The 17,957-nt window shown below is 39.1% G+C and overlaps 1 protein-coding gene across 1 annotated transcript; it reads left to right on the forward strand.

Moving 5' to 3' along the window:
• The first annotated feature begins 26 nt into the window (after window positions 1–26).
• On the forward strand, window positions 27–17,634 carry abcg8 (ATP binding cassette subfamily G member 8). The gene is made up of 13 exons (XM_031902626.1): window positions 27–310; window positions 6,474–6,584; window positions 7,150–7,300; window positions 8,103–8,341; window positions 8,810–8,942; window positions 9,779–10,048; window positions 10,617–10,782; window positions 12,248–12,349; window positions 12,802–13,001; window positions 13,108–13,184; window positions 15,253–15,520; window positions 16,462–16,589; window positions 16,916–17,634. Exons 1-13 carry the CDS (start codon window positions 245–247, stop codon window positions 17,051–17,053), a joined length of 2,049 nt encoding a protein of 682 aa, XP_031758486.1. The 5' UTR covers window positions 27–244; the 3' UTR covers window positions 17,054–17,634.
• The last annotated feature ends 323 nt before the right edge of the window (window positions 17,635–17,957 follow it).

The raw sequence follows: 17,957 nt of genomic DNA on the forward strand, positions 1-17,957 counted from the left end.
CCTATCTGATAATACTTTAGACTCCAGCTCTGTAAATCAACAGAGCAATTCATTGACTGACTTTACCTTGGAGCTGGGCGTGTTTGATGTAAAACAGCAGGGATGAACCAAATGCTGCCCAACTTATACACACCAGACCCATAGCACAGAAGGCATAGTTCATTACAGAGTTGTTGAACTTATCCCTGCCATTTTCTGAAAGCTGGAAAAAAAGAGACATTGATCACATATGAGACCCTGAAAAATGGATGGCACTTATGGGCAACGAGATGAGGTGCTGAAAAAACAAGATCAGTTTCAGATGCTTCCGGTGAGTACAGATCTGCAAAGACAGAAACTAATACTAATGGATAAGGAACATAGTATTGTACATGTATGGTGGCAATCCCCACACATGATACAAGTATGTTACCTGTTATCCAGAAGCCTGTAATCCAAAAAGCTCCAGTTTACAGGAAGGCCATCTCCCATAGAGTCCATTTTAGGCAAATAATTCTAATCTTTGAAAATGATTTTCTTTTTCTCTCTCCTATTGGATTTATTTAATGCTTAAATGGTTTTAGCATACTTAAGGTATAGAAATCTAAATTATAGACAGATAGGTTCCATACCTGTGTATATATATATATATATATATATAGAGAGAGAGAGAGAGAGAGAGAGAGAGAGAGAGAGAGAGATAGCGTTATTTTACAAAAAGTATGATAACAGTTGACATATCTTTGACATATGCTTTGGTCCAGACAAGTACCAATGATGTATAAAATATATATTATTTTCGAGGGCAAACATAGTTTTGGGGCTCCCCATAGATCACTATCAAGGTTACAGATACATAAGGACTTTGTAGTAACATTTCACTTGTATCTACAAAGGCAACAGGGCAATCATCCCCAAATCTCAACCTAACTGCACGAAAGGCATAATAACAATGGGTTTTTTTTTTTTTGTCAACATGGTAGTACATGTTTAAGAGCCTTGGCATATTCTCTGGATTAAAGATCATTGAAAGATATGATATTTACTTGCAGGAGGCAGTAATGCAGGATACACAAGGTGGCCTTTAGTGGTAATATCCGTGCCATTTGTCTTGGATCTCTCATGCTAAATACCAGTAAACAGACCAAAGATGGATGTGTATCCGTTGCCATTATAGATTGATAGAAACTTATATCTGTACTAATACTGTGCGTGATGTTCAATGTATTCAGTTTTAATTATGGAGAAAAGCATATAACTAGAATTATACTCCACATTGCTGTAGCTGGTCAGTTTAATAAATGGAATATTCTCAGCTAATAATCGCTGCTTTTGTCCAAGTGGGGTGGGGTGGCATTTTCGGTAGCTTATAGTATGTAACACAAAATAAAGATTCTTTAATATTCTGGGGTACAAGTGCAGAGAAAGCAGTTCTCCCATTCTAAAGATAGAGATCTAAGACTCCTGTGCTCTTTGGCTGCCTTGAGCTCTAGAGATGCAGCGGGGGAAAATAAGACCAGTTTTATATTAATTAGGACTGACCCTATGATCCTTCAGCTGCTGTTGAAGTGCAACCCTTGTTGCTGAAAAAGAGCAGCCAGTTGCACTTTAATAACCACAGGACTCTTCCTTTAGAGAAGTAAATGACTTACGTTGATCCATATTGTATAAGTCTTTTAAACTATTTTGGAACCTATATTAAAAAGAGAACTTAACAACTGGAGTAAAGACGGTTGTCTTTACTCCAGTTGTTAAGTTCTGTTTTTAATATAGGTTCCAAAATAGAAATTGGTGCTAATGGATCAGGAAAAGAAGAATGTAATTAATCATTTATGCATTATTTCCAAACTTTGACCGCAGTTTTCATAGTAAACTAATTTATGTTATAGTAAGAAATGTCACCAAACTCTTGTAATATTTGCTTAAGTTTGGATAACCTTTCTGTGGGGTTAGTGCAATAATTATATCATCAGCATAAAAACCAATACGGTGATCTTTCGGACCAATTTGAATACCAGACAGTTTATCTGTGTTTCTAATTTTTTGGGCTAGAATTTCTATTGTCAGATTAAAAATGAATGGTTAAAGAGGACAACCTTGACATGTGCCATTAGAAAGATAAAATTTATGAGAAAGCAAACCTTCATTAATTATTCTAGCTGTAGGATTGTGATATAGTACAGACACAGAACATATACCGTAATAGAATTATCGCAACCTTTTTTATTACCTCGTGGTGTAAACGCTTTTTCTGTGTCCAACAAAATGATTAATGCTGGGGTTTTGGTCTTATGGATTGTATGAAGTAAGTCTATAAACCTTCTGGTACTGTCTGGAGATTGTTGACCTTTAATAGATCCCACCTGGTCACTATTTAATATATCACTTAGAATATCTTCCAATCTACTTGAAAGAAATTGGTCTATAATTTGGTAATTTTGTTGGATCTTTACCTTCCTTTGGTAAAAGCCTGTAACATTTCTTCTGGGGAATATCCTCCTGATAATATAGAATTAAATAATTCCGTTAGTTTTGGAACTAAAAGCTGTGCAAATATCTTATAATATATTACTGGTAAACCATCTGGGCCTGAAGCTTTCTTCATAGGAGAAGATTTTATAGCATATTCTACTTCTTGTTGAGAAATGGACACTTTCAAGATATTCATTTAGATGTAAGATAGATGATAGATAGATAGATAGATAGATAGATAGATGACAGATATTTATCTATGCTTTGGGAGTTGGGTTGAGTTGGGTTGAGTTATTGTATTATCATTTTTCGTATAATAAAGTTGTAGGTAATATTGAAATGCCTCCGCAATGTTTAGGTGATTGGTTAGAATTTCACCATTATCAATGGTAAATGATTTATTAGCTTTGTAGTGATGTATAGATTTTGTAGTACCTGTTCTTAAGGGAGGGGAGTTACGGCTTTCAAGACAGAGCAGATATGAAACTTGATTCTCTGGCCAAAGGGCTATGCAGCTGATTATGCCCAAGTTAGCGCCCCAGGATTTGCACCATTGGGGTGCCTGATGACCATGGTGAGGGAGAAAGCACCAATGGACACTGGAACTTTGGCACTGTCTTTACACCCAACCTCTCCTTTGGGGGTTCTTTTTGTGTTCCCAATCCATTATAAACTCTCAGGCTGGAGGGGGAAGGATAAAGGGACCCACCTAGCCTTGTGGTGAAACCTGCCCTAGTCTTCAGGACTAAAAACTTCCAATCATTTTTTGCCTTTGGGCCAGATGACCCTCAGGCTTTTTTAAACTTACCCTTTTTTTAAGGCTGTCATTACACTCTTCCTGCACTTTTGTGTTTGCACTTCTTTGCACACTTGGGCTTTAAATTAAAAAAAAAAAAAAGCACATTTATAAAGTGTTCCTGCCTCATCTTGCCCTGCTGCGTCCATTTTGCCCTACTACTACAATCTCTACTCCTACCTACAACTGCTGAACTGCAAATCAACTTTCTTAAGATGCAGTTTGCACAAACTGTTTCTTTTAACCATTTCCCTGCAGGCGACGTATAATGCTATGTTGCCGACACGCAAATTGACAACCTGCTGACAGTGCATCTCATGCGTTTCCTGGTTTAAGGTTACGGTAACAAGAAAAAACACATTTTCCCAGCTCCTGACAAAATCGTCTTCAAACTGATTTAACAGCTTAATCTGTGCATTTGAAATAAATCAATAATAAGCCCTACTCTTCATATGTAGACTGGGCTGGGCTTTTCAGTGATTTAAAAAAAAAAAGGGCACGGAGATCCATTTTTGGATCCTGAAACTTAGACAAAAATCCATTATTACAGGGGTAGTTTGCCTTCATAAAAAAACATTTTTTCATTTAGTACTGTATCAAATTGTAACAGTTTAGAATACTGCTGGTTCAGTTCAGTCCCTTCTGTAACTCCAGCAGCCGGCTGAAAGAGTGACAATGTTTCACACACAGACAGTGATGAGCGGGGGGCTCTGAGTGGGAAACAGAGGGGTATTATTATTATTATTAACATTTATTTATAAAGTGCCAACATATCCCGCAGCGCTGTACAATAAGTGGGTTACATACATTGGACATACAGAGTAACATATAAAGCAATCAATAACCGATAGAGGCGAAGAGAGCCCTGCCCAAAAGAGCTGACAATCTAACATCTGGGTTGGGGGGGCTACTTGGCCCATCACTGCAGTTTAGTACATTGGTTCCTAAACTGTGGGGCTGCCATCACTCTTGGGCTTGGAGTAGTGGGGGGACTGTTTCACCAACCTGCCTGTCCCTTCTCAGCCTGTCAGTTACAGCTTCTAATGCTAACGGCCTCCTGCCGCCCCCTCATAGAGGAACATGGGGGATCAGATAGGGAATGTAAAAGCATCAGAGAGTACTTGTAAGGCAATGATATAATATATTTAAAAATGGTTTAATTTTAGATATCAGTATCACTTTCACACAAGCTCAATAAATGGTGCTAGCACGGAACATACTTTTGCCTATTGCATTATGGTTTTTGTTATTTTATACATAAATGAGAACATTAAACCAGTTTCACTTAGCACTTCCTGTCACTTCCTGTTCTGCCAAGCAGAGGAGAAGCTGATAAATCAAATGACTATATTGCACTGCTCTTATCTCAGAGGCTGCATTTTGAGGAAGGGAAGAGTTTGTTTATTCAGAGCTCCTTATCTCCCTTTAAACAAATGACCCTGTTTATAGGGGGGGGTGAGTTTAGTGATAATCATTAGTGCTTTATAATGGCAAAAATATATTAAAAATATATGAAAAAAGATTAGTGAACAACATAATTAAAAGCACAGGCAGAATACATTTTCAACCCAGTGAATATTACATGGCTTATTCTACTACGTATGGCCCAAAGCAATATCTACAAAATACAGGATGAGTTTTCACCAAGGTGCAAGTTCTGCTGCTACTGCTGCTAAATCTGCTGCTAAGTCTCTGCTGCTAAATCTGCTGCTAAGTCTCTGCTGCTAAATCTGCAGATAAGTCTCTGCTCAGACAATAAGCTGCTACATCTTGGGAAAACTGCTATTAATGGGGTAGTTCACTTATAGAATGGCCAATTCTTAGTAACTTTTTAATTAGGCTTACTTGTTACTCTTTTATAGTTTTTTAATTACTTGCCTACTTCTTCTGACTCTTTCCAGCTTTTAAATGGGGGTCACTGACCCCAGCGGCCATACAAATATTGCTGTTTGTGGCTGCAATTGTGTGTGTGCAATTTTATTGTTATTGTTAAATTTTATTACTTTCCTTTCTATTCAGGCCTCTGTGTTTTATACTCCAACTATTCATTCTAACTACTGCCTAGTTGCTAAGATAATTTGGACCCTAGAAACCAAATAACTGCTAAAATTGCAAACTGGGGAGGTGCTAAATAACCTAAAATCCACTAATAATACCTAATAATTAAGAGTTGCAGATTGTCTTAAAATAGCACTCTCTACAACTGTGATCCTCAAACTATGGCCCGCGGGCCCGCGTTTCTCCCAGCAGGAAGCAGGCCACTGAATGAGGGGGTTTTTCCCTACAGGAAGGTGGGGTGCTACCTTGTAAGTTAAATATCTGCTGTTTTTTTCTTTATAGCTCCCCCTTCCCCGCTAAATGCTGCACTGACAGAGAAAATCTTCTCCAGGCATTTGCACAACAAAACATCCCAAAAATGTTTATATTGGGAAACTGCCAGCTAGCCCAGTGTCACACATTCTCCCAATACAGAGGCACAAACCTCTTCATCACAATTCTCTCTTTGTATACAATTCTGAACACTGAAATTTTAACCATCTTCTCCTTTCAGTAAAACTCTATATTTGTATTGCTGACTCTACAAGTAAATAAGCACAAAATTCAACTTCAAAAATATTGGGATCCTATTCCGTTACTAACATATCCTACATTTGGAGACTTATATATCAAAATTCGAATGAATGATTTGCTCCCCCTGATTTGCTCCTCCAGAATCATTTCTCATGGAATAATTTCTTTCTAAGCAGCCAATAGCAGGCCCACACTTTATTCTCCATTTTAAATATTGTATTGCTCTTTCATGTTTTTTTGCACTACAAATAAGATATGTGCAGTGTGCATGGAAATTCGTTGATGCTTTTTTTTTCCAAACTACAGTCCGGCCCCCCAACAGTCTGAGGGACCGTGAACTGGCCCCCTGTTTGAAAAGTTTGAGGACCCCTGCTCTACGACATAATAAAAGTTAATTTGTCAGTTTGCTAATAAATGTTTTGTGTTCCATGGACGTCTCAGGCCACCTAATACCATCTGCTAGGTCCTAGTGTGATCCAAAGCCTACTATTAGTCAGAGGGAGCTGGAGGCATAGAGATACACCCAAGCTATAGACACAGTTCCTGACATGTTAGTCAATTGACTACTAGGTTCTTCCTTTAGTTCCATGAAAACCATTTGAGGACTCTGAATGACCACTTTATTTGCTCACTATTATATGCAATTCTTCTGCAGCCAAGCCTAAGGCGCAACGATGATTTGTATCTACCGGAAGAAGATAACAGCCTATATTTTACCTATTCTGGAGCACCAAACGTCCTGGAGGTGAAAGATTTAACTTACCAGGTAAGAATGTCATAAATGCAGTATATCATGTTATCAAACCAGAGAGTCAGTTTCCTGTGTCTGAAGTAATAAAATAAGGCTCTGATTGGTTGATATTTGTCACTGTACTAGTACATGTTTGCCCTATCATATTAAATGAGCCCCATCTATAACAAGAGGCTGGAATTCAGAGGCATAAAGAAAATGGTATTAGTTCCAAACTAGATGTTCTACTGGAATAATCTCTCGAGGCATTTAGTGCAAACAAATGACAAACAAATGAGGTGTTTTGTGAACTGTGAACTGGGGACCATTGAGATCTTCCAGCCTGTTACTTGAGCTTGAATACATGAACTAAAGCAATGACTGAAAGGAAATGATGTGCTTCTCCCTATATGTATTGCTTACTGTATTGGCCCAGTACTGTATCCCAATCAGAGTGAATTCCCCCCAAAAATGTATGACAAGAACCTACTACCTAAAGGACAATCTTTTCTTCATCTTCTTCTTCTACTTCTTCATAATAATAATAAGGATAAAAACTAATTTGGTGAACAAAACTTTTTTTTTTTAATTAAATTCAAAGGTTAATTTAAATGCCCAGATCCCATGGTATGAGAAGTTAGCTGAATTTAAAATGCCTTGGGAATGGAATAAAGATGGCCAGATCTCTGCTATGAAAAATATAAATGTGAAAGTGACCAGTGGACAGATGTTGGCTGTAATAGGAAATACAGGTAAGAGTGATCCATACTGTCAAATACTATTCACTATTTCTGTTCGTGTCTCATAAGAAATGTTTTCAGGTATGCTCTTTCCAATATTCTTGTAACCTGTATAGTATGGGAGATTACATAATCTTTCTTTTCCTTGCCCACTGGTATTGGCTGATCTGGGGACTGCACTTGAGTAATGGTCGGGTTATCTGTATGATAATTTATCCTAACCCTCAAATTATCAGTTAAACTACACAACCAAGGCACCGGATCTTGATAACTGGTTGTCCAGTTGCCATGTTCATAGGTATCATTTGCCACTACTCCAACTATAGTAACTACATCATCATTAATGTCATTGTAAATTCGTAATGAAACACACCTGTCCTCACAACTTGGACGGTGAGTCTTGACCAAGAAGAAAACTAGGCAACCGAAGTTCATAGAGCGCAAGCTAGCTACCAGAAAGGTGAATAAAAAATGCTGAAGCAAGGGGAAATGCAGGGTTGGACTGGGCCGCTGGGACACCGGGAAAAATCCCAGTAGGCCCCGGCGGCCCAGACCCAAACCTTGCCACGCTCCCTCTGCCCGACCGCTCTTCCCGACGTGTTAAATTACGCACGCTCGGGGGAGGATGTTGGGTGGGGGGCGCTGCGAGGGGGGGTTAGGGGGGCACCTGTGGGGGGGAGAGACTTAGGGGGCGGGAGCCCCGGTGGGCCCATCACCCCACAGTCCGACCCTGGGGAAATGAAATATGTTGGAAAAAGCATTTTGTTTTGTGTTTATTGCTCCATGAATCCCTCTCCTCTTTTTATCCCTGAAGGGTGTGGGAAGACATCATTACTTGACATCATTACATGTAAGGATGAAGGAGGAAAGATTAAATCTGGGCAGATCCTAATAAACGGAAAGGTCAGCACAAAGCACAGAGTAAAGAAATGTGTGGCTCACGTACGGCAGGATGATCAGCTTCTACCTCACCTGACTGTGCGAGAAACATTGACATTCATTGCCAAACTGCGCCTTCCAAAGTCATATTCAGAGGAGCAAAGGCGAAGGCAGGTAAGAGCCTTCCCAGGGTCTTTGCCTGATACTTGAAGCTGAAGTAGTTAACTAAAATGGTGCAAAGGACCAATATTATGTTTAGGCAACTTCTATTCCAGGGCCATTAATATAAGTGTGTCAAAATATATTCACATTAAAGAATTCTAGGGATCTTTTATAAAGTGCAAAGGCCCCAGTATTTCCACCCTGAGAGCCCTGTGCAATAATTAGTTGTGTTAATCCTAGTTTGGGTTTCTACTGTGCTCTGTGCCCTGTGCCAGATTAGCAATTTGATGCAAGGACATGGAACCCTGTACCCACTGCTCATATTAGCCAGATTCTATTGTAACCAGAGTCCCCTGCTCCTCTCCAGTTTGCACCTTCTGAATAAAGCACAAGCTAGGGGAACACTATTCTTTATTCTCCATTATAGAAAAGCTGCTAAGATTTCTGGATGTCTCCATATGTACCTTTCGTTCCAAACAGGTAGAAGACGTCATAGCTGAATTAAGGCTTCGGCAGTGTGCAAACACTAAAGTCGGGAACACATACACTAGAGGCGTTTCTGGTGGGGAACGCAGAAGAGTTAGCATTGGGGTTCAGCTTCTTTGGAACCCAGGTCAGTAGACTGATGAAGAATGCATTTAACAGGATGAAATAAAGGCATGAATACAACCTAAAGCCTGGTTTGTGTTCTGTGCTCTAGTAAAACAAGCAGATCTATTAAAATACCATTAGACTTAGACTGTAAGCTCTACGGGGCAGGGACCTCCTTCCTACTGTGTCTCATACCAAATGGCACTTATTCCCTGTGTATTTATATATATTTATTGTATTTATTATAACACTTGTCCTCCCTGTGTGTAATTGTGTATATTGTACAGTGCTGCGTACCCTTGTGGCGCTTTATAAATAAAGTTATACATACATATATACATACATACATTATAAAAGTCACCTTCATATGGTTCCAGGAGCCAACAGGAAAGTCAATGTTCATCCCAGGTCTAATCAGGAAGCCCCACAGTTAGAGAACCTACGACCTAAAATTAGGAGGGGAGTTCCATTAAAACATATGAAGGCTGGACAGCTTGGACATCCCTGATGTGTATACTAAAAATAGCTATCAACTGTTACTTAGTATTGTATATCTTTTATGTTGCTATCTATTATCTTGTTATACTAGGGACCCAGAGCAAACTGAATGCCCTCTCTACACCCTAAAACTGATTAATTTAGCCCTGTAGTCAGAGGTCCAACTGGAGCATCTTTTACATCTTCTATTTTTAAAAGCTGCCGCAAATAAAAGAAATTAGAGTAAGCTGTAAATCCCCTTTACCACACCCAAATCTCTTTATTTCAAAGCAAAAACTATAGAACAAAAATCCATTTATCATAAAGCAAAAGCTAAACAGAAGAGCAACCTTACTGATTAAACTGTGCTATCTCCGGCAGGTATCCTTATACTTGATGAGCCAACATCTGGACTGGACAGCTTCACAGCACACAATCTTGTGATAACCCTGTCCAGGCTTGCCCGAGGGAATCGACTGGTTCTCCTATCAATTCACCAGCCCCGTTCTGACATATTCCAGCTCTTTGATTTAGTCCTCCTTCTGTCATCTGGGGCCACTATCTATTCTGGGACCGCCAAAGACATGGTTGAATATTTCTCCTCTATTGGGTATCCATGTCCCAGATACAGCAACCCTGCAGACTTTTATGGTGCGTATAATCCAAAAATAGTGCGCTCATATTCCTATTTATATGCCTGTAGGCACAATGCACAATGTGTCAATGTCCCTGTACTCTACCTTGTCAATTCTATGTGTAAATTCCTGGATTCCCATGCCACCATTGCACGCTCCACCTAGCATATAGTTAACATTGCCCATTGTGTAGCGCTAGAAACAATAGGAATTGTAAAGAAAATGAGAGATAGAAGGAACAAAGACGGAGACCAAACACCAATACTAATTCCAATAGGGTCAACTATATCACAACAATAATCTAATGTACCAATTTTAAAAATAGGATCAATAAATGAATAGGATCAATACATTTGCACCTAGCACTTGTGGCCATAGTTGTTAATGCCAGGAACTCTCAGGTATGAAGGTTCATTTGTATCCTACGTTGCATGTGTTATTGCTAGAGGACTTGCTTATTAGATCCTCAATCAGTTGTGCTTAATTCAGTAATAATAAATTAGACCTCCCTCATCTTAAGAAAATAATAATTTCATGTGGGATTAGTGTTTAACTCATTAATTCATCATAATCTGTGATTTCAGTTGATTTGACCAGCATTGATCAGAGGAACAAAGAGCGAGAAACCGAATCTTTGGAAAGGACAAGATCCCTGGCTGAAATTTTCTGGGAAAAAGTCAAGGACTCTGATGACTTCCTATGGAAACCTCCCGGAGAAGCAAATAAAAATATCACACCTACTAACACTAGGTGAGTCCAAATACAAGCCTATATACCTTTTTGTAGATTTCAGAGAAAATAAACGGCGCATCTAGGGTTCCAGCGGCTAAGCCACATAGTGGTCGGCATGCTTGGCCAAGTCTCCAAATGACAGTATCTTTGCAAAATGTAGCCAAACAGGTAATGTGCTGATACAATTATTTGCCACAAAAAAGCACTGGCACTCAAAGCTGCAAAAATGGGACAAGCCCTATAAAAATCTTTAATGCGGAGGTGCAACGTTTCGGGGCACAACAACCCCTTTATCAAGCATACAGATCTGTGGAAGTGACGACATATATATCCAAATCATTTGCATAATTAGCATAATTAATTAACAACACATTTAAATCCATATTCCAACATGATAAACAATACCAATTATAAATAGTGCATACATAGTGCAATAGTGCATATAAACACAACATAATTCAAATTCAGGTCTCCTAACCCGACTGAAATCAAGTGTTGAAAAGAATAGCAGGTCCCACTGGATACTAAAATACAAAACATTTTAACATTAAGCTAAAATTGTAGCAATTAAAAACATGTTTCAATTCATGTATCAATTGATTTCAAAGAAACAGGAATCTTACCCTACATGCAGCAGAAAGAAAGTTTTTATCCCTGAGGCACAACCAAAAGGATTACTTATCTGTAATAAAAGCATACAATAATAAATAACCTGTACTTACAAAAAAACATGTCATATTATATTCCTCATTTAACCCCCTTGGGTGCTGGGACTGTAATAGCCAAATCCAATAGCACTCCCTTTGTGACATTACTTTCTTTTTTTCTTGTCCCTGTTTAACCATAATTTTTTCTAGAATCTGCCATCTAACCTGTGACACCTGATGTCTATGTGTAAAGAAATGCTTGGCAAGCAATGTCTCTCTTTTTTTCTCCATATCTTTACCCTTCTCCTTTTTTGAGGGGGATTGTGGTTGGTAATTACGTATAGTAGATTTATGCTCATTGAGCCTAACTTTGATAGATCTAGTAGTCTGGCCCACATAGGCCAGACCGCATGGACACTTAACACAGTAGATGACATCCCTGCTATGGCAGGTAAAAAAGCCACCTACCTCGTGCTTTGTGCCATGTTGAGGATGAGTAACAAAATCACCAGGGATAATACCATTACAATGGCTACAATTTCTACATGGGTATGTACCTTTTGTTGTACCAGCTACAGGTGCCCGACTAGAAATTGATTTACGTTTGATCTCCTGTTCTTCTGATACAATTATTTGACATTTGGGGTAATGAAAGAGGGATCCCTGAGCAGATATGGACTGGGATGGGGACTGACCATAGGATACAAAGACAACAAATTAAGGATTTACTAGTGGTCCATATCTGTCAAGTAAAGTTCAAGTTCATTCAAATGTGGATACCTACCTGCTGATTTTTGGGTTTAACTTTTCTTTTTTTTTTTTTTTTTTTTGCTTAGTATCAACCTTCCTGTTTCTGCACATGAAAAAGCAATTAAAATAAAGAACAGTGATATGGATCAACTTCCTCGTGGCCTGCACCAATTTTCTGTCTTACTCAGGTATTTCCACTTATTACTAAGATATTTTTTATTATTCTCTTCAAGGCCCACCTACACAACCACATACATGATAAAATGATAATTGAATAATCATAGTTCAGTGTTTATTCAGACTGTGGATTGTCTCAATGTTTTGTCCTGGTTCCAAGGTCTTGAAAATGGAAACATGCCAGAACCTTGAGCCGATGTACAATCTGAATAACTCTTGACCTACGATTATCAAGTCCCTTTTTGATAAAAGTTATGGGCGGTACAACAAGTACAATGTGAAACTGTCATCTTTACTTTGCCAAAACCATTAGTGGATTGACTTTTGATGGGTCCAAGTAATGTATATTGTACAAGAAATACTGTCAGAGGTAGGACCTTATCTTACCCTTTTTAAGTGATGACAACTGTTGTATTGCTGTAGCAACAAGTCACCAACCATAAATTCCCTCTCTGTCCAACAGGCGGCACGTATCCAATGATTTGCGGGACCTTAGCACGTTACTTATCCATGGCTTTGAGGCACTGGTAATGGCACTGTTAATTGGATTTTTATATTACGGACAAGGAAATAACCAGCTTTCCATACAGGACTCAATCGCACTCCTGTTCATGAAAGGATCATTAACCCCCTTTGCTGTGGTTTTAGATGTTGTTGCAAAATGTAAGTTCACAGATGGCTTTGTTTTTTAAAAACTTATGTTTGAACAATAAATAAAATAGGAGTTTCTATAGGAGTAAAATATTAAAAAAAATCCTTCTCTATTCAGGCCATTCAGAACGAGCAATGCTTTACCACGACCTGGAAGATGGGCTTTACTCTGTCACACCATACTTTTTTGCTAAGGTAATTTCCGATTCAGTTTTTTATGAAAAATGAACAGCTTCATATTGATGACTGCATTAGTGTAATTGGATTCAGCATAATTGGATTGTTCAGTATTTTTGCCAAGACAAGTATTAACTTTTTCTATAATAGATCTTATTTAGCAAAATTGCTTGAACACTTTTGACCTATGTAGCTGAGGGTCTGTGATATAACTAAAAAATGGGTAACCATTTCGGACTTCAGATTCAATTCAGTGAGAAAAACGTTTGTCACGTCTAAATTTATGGACGAGATTCAATGCCTCTGAATGGTGCACAACTGTGACTTATGATGCTGGGAAACCCTTGAGATACCACCACCCTGGAAGTAGCTCCTAGGTTCTCACAGAGGGTTGTGACAATACATTCTCCAGATTTATTTTCTGGAATAAATTCAACTTGCACCAGATTTGTGTCAAAACACAAGTGCCATTGCATCCATTTAGATAGTTACATAGTTACATAGTTACATAGGGTTGAAAAAAGACCAGTGTCCATCAAGTTCAACCCATCCAAGTAAACCCAGCACACCCAACCCACACCTACCAATCTATACACTCACATACATAAACTATAAATACAACCACTAGTACTAACTGTAGATATTAGTATCACAATAGCCTTGGATATTCTGATTGATCAAGAACTCATCCAGGCCCCTCTTAAAGGCATTAACAGAATCTGCCATTACCCCATCACTAGGAAGGGCATTCCCCAACCTCACTGCCCTCACTGTGAGGAACCACCTACGCTGCTTCAAATGGAAGCTCCTTTCCTCTAATCTAAAGGGGTGACCTCTGGTGCGTTGATTGTTTTTATGGGAAAAAGAACATCCCCCAACTGCCTATAATCCCCTCTAATGTACTTGTACAGAGTAATCATGTCCCCTCGCAAGCGCCTCTTTTCCAGAGAAAACAACCCCAACCTCGACAGTCTCACCTCATAGCTTAAATCTTCCATCCCCTTAACCAGTTTAGTTGCAGTCTCTGCACTCTCTCCAGCTCATTAATATCCTTCTTAAGGACTGGAGCCCAAAACTGCCCCCCATACTCAAGGTGAGGCCTTACCAGGGACCTATAAAGGGGCAAAATTATGTTCTCATCCCTTGAGTCAATGCCCTTTTTTATACAAGACAGCACTTTATTTGCTTTAGTAGCCACAGAATGACACTGCCTGGAATTAGACAACTTGTTATCAACAAAAACCCCCAGATCCTTCTCCATTAAGGATACCCCCAACACACTACCATTCAGTAGATAGTTCGCGTTTATATTATTTCTACCAAAGTGCATAACTTTGCACTTATCAACATTGAACCTCATTTTCCAGTTTGCTGCCCAGTTATCTAATTTTGTCAAATCGCTCTGCAAAGCGGCAGCATCCTGCATGGAACTTATAGTTTTGCACAATTTAGTGTCATCAGCAAAAATAGAAACAGTACTGTCTATGCCCACCTCCAGGTCATTAATAAACAAGTTAAAAAGCAAAGGCCCAAGGACTGACCCCTGCGGTACTCCACTAACCACACTGGTCCAATTAGAAAATGTTCCATTTACAACCACTCTTTGTACTCTATCCTTCAGCCAGTTCTCTTTCCAATTACAAATATTATGTTCTAGGCCAATATTCCTTAATTTGATCATTAACCTTCTGTGAGGTACTGTATCAAACGCTTTAGCAAAGTCCAAGTAGATGACATCAACTGCCATTCCAGCATCAAGGTTCCTGCTCACCTCCTCATAAAAGGCGACTAAATTAGTCTGGCAAGATCTGTTACGCATAAAACCATGCTGGCACAAACTAATAGTATTGTGAACTGCAATGTATTCAAGTACCCTATCCCTTATTACCCCTTCCAAAAGTTTTCCTACTACTGATGTCAGACTAACAGGCCTATAGTTTTCAGGCTGAGAACGGGATCCCTTTTTAAATAACGGCACCACATTAGCAATCCGCCAGTCTCTCGGCACCATGCCAGACCTCAATGAATACTATGTAACTATATGTAACTATGCTTTAGGTTAGTAATGCAGCTCATATTTTGGCAGGTAATTGGGGAACTTCCCGAACACTTCGCTTTTGTCATTTTCTATGGTGTTCCTATCTACTGGCTGGCAAACCTCAACCCTCATCCAGAATGTTTCCTGCTGAATTTCGCTTTGTTGTTGCTTATTGTATACTGCAGCCGGGCCATGGCCCTGTGGATGTCTGCTCTACTTCCCACACTCCAGATGTCTTCCTTTCTCAGCAATGCTATATTTACCTCGTCCTATCTCACTGGTGGATTTATTATCAGATTGGAAAACCTATGGACAGGTGGGTTAAATGAAAATGAAAACAAACCTTAGAGTTTATGAAAAGGGTGCCCAAAGATAGAGTCACCAACACATAAATTTTGAACTTCTTTGTTTAGACCACCCTTTAGGTCAGGGATGCCCAATGTTTTTTACTCGTGAGCTACACTCAGATATAATAAGTGTTGGGGAGCCAGACAAGCATGAAAAAAGTTCTTAGGGGATGCCAAATAAGCGCTGGGATTGGCTATTTGGTAGTCCCATTGGGACTTCTAGCCTGCTGGGGCCTCTGCTTGGAGTAAAACTGTGTCTCTGGGCTTCCTAAACTTGTCTCCAAGCCAGAAATGTAAAAATGGCACCTACTTTGTGTGGGTCAAAGGGGTTGGTGAGCGACATGTTGCCCCTAAGTCACTGGTTGTGCATCACAGCTTTAGGTGATAAAAAGATGTTTTCTCAACGCTATCCTACTATAGTGTTGTAAGACTATCCAGGGCAGCAAATCAACATTTTCCCTAGTCATGTCTTGAGGCGAGAATTGATTTTTGTGTCAAATTGACTTGTGTCCAGCCTTGAGTCATTTAATCTCTTATCACTCTGGGTGCCAACCTTGTATTGTAGGCATTTTGCCCGAGTAATTCCCTAAAGAGCAATATTCATAATTAGCCCCTTAAGATAAGAAAAATATAAAATTCTAGTGTCAGTCCAGTTCATAGTATCAATAACAATAATATTGTTCTCTGATAATCATTTCAGCCTGAAGCAGTCGGCCTTTGCCTACTAACCCAAGGCCTAATTACAGATAAGCACACTGCATTATTGAGATGTATAATAGATATCTCCGGCAACTTTTCAGATCTCATTCCAGTTTTTTTATCGCATATTATTTTAAAGCTATGTGACTATAGTTATCGCAGTGAAACTGAAATGCCATTTCATATAACAATTTTTTATTACCCATTGCAGTTCCCTATTGGATCTCTTATGTCTCTTTCCTTCGTTGGGGCTTTGAAGGACTAATGCAGGTTCAGTTTACGGATCTCAGCTACAAAGTGCCAGTTGGAAACATCACCATCACGATCCCTGGAACAGCAGTGAGTTTGCTTTTTAGTTGCCAATAAAGTGTGTAGTCTTGAGCTACATGAAAGCTGCTGCTCCAAGGGTCTCTATAGTTTGTCTTCTTACTTTATCCCATTTCCTACACCAGTTAAAGATAGAGTCACTTTAACACAGTTTACATACCAGCTGAAAGATAAAACTTTAAGCTTCATTGGCCAAAGCTTTTATTCCTATTCAGCAATGCACATGAAACATCACCCTTTCCATGTAATGTCCAAGACATGACTATATTGTATTTTGGATCAAAGTTGCTGCCATTTATGATCACTGCCGCTGATGGTTTTACTTATCTTTCCTACAGATTATCTCGAACATGGAAATGGATAGCCATCCACTATATGCCAGTTACCTGGTTCTTATTGGTATAATTGCTGGCTTTCTAGTGTTGTACTACCTCTCCCTAAGGTTTATCAAACAAAAATCACATCAGGAATGGTAACATCCAACTCATGGGCAGACCTTGGGTTTGATGAATGGATGAGCGTGAAGTGGTACGGCGAATATCCAGCAGACCGCTTTCCAATATCCAATTTCACCCTAAGATAACTTTCAGTCTTGGCTTTAGATTTCTGATGATCAAAGTGCAGAGACGGAGGTAGATGACAAGGGTATTGGCCGCCATAAAATTTCTCTTGGTCTTTTGGTCGATTGCAAGTTACCAGCAGTGTTTATTCTTTGCATGTCACGAGTCCTAACTTTGGTATAACGTCCCCTCTTAACTGTATTTGGGACATGCAAGCAGTAAATATTTTTTTAGGCATAATTGGCACAAGAATGTTAATAATGTATGGATTATTTTGACTGATGTCCAATGGCAACGTGTTGTCTCTCAGAAACATGTCTTATTGGTGGGTCCTAAGATGGGAAAGCTATTACTGCTCAATGTCTAACTACTTAGCCCACTCCTATCTGTACAGTCAACCAACCAAAAGTCATATAAGGTTGAAGACACAAAGAGCTACTTAGTAGCAGCTACTTTTCACGGCTACTAAACACCAAAAAATCCCCTGCCATAGACAATACTGAGAATTGCTTCAACACGTAAAGACAATTATCAGTAAATGATCAGCATTGTCTATTTTAGTAGCCATGACAAGTAGCTGATAGTAGTTCTGTGTGTCTTTGCCCTGGCCGAGAGGGTCAACCTGACCATTGTGTAAATCTTGTTGCAATGTACTTAAGGACTTGAGGTCTCCTGAAGTAATCGAGGTCTCTCAAAGACAAGATAGCTATTCTACCAGCCATAAAAGCCAAAAAATATACTTACATAATACTGAGTTATAAGTGTTAATTTGGTCATGTGATAATATATATATATATATGCATGCATGAAGTGAATTATC

Source organism: Xenopus tropicalis, chromosome 5, assembly GCF_000004195.4.
Source record: "Xenopus tropicalis strain Nigerian chromosome 5, UCB_Xtro_10.0, whole genome shotgun sequence".
NCBI lineage: Eukaryota > Metazoa > Chordata > Amphibia > Anura > Pipidae > Xenopus > Xenopus tropicalis.

Bases quoted from the DNA above. Each gene is read 5' to 3' on its own strand.
- abcg8 (XM_031902626.1), top strand. From the start codon at position 245: ATGGATGGCACTTATGGGCAACGAGATGAGGTGCTGAAAAAACAAGAT. The intron at 311-6,473 runs GTGAGTACAGAT...ATTCTTCTGCAG, and splicing joins ATCAGTTTCAGATGCTTCCG to CCAAGCCTAAGGCGCAACGA. The intron at 7,301-8,102 runs GTAAGAGTGATC...TTATCCCTGAAG, and splicing joins GGCTGTAATAGGAAATACAG to GGTGTGGGAAGACATCATTA.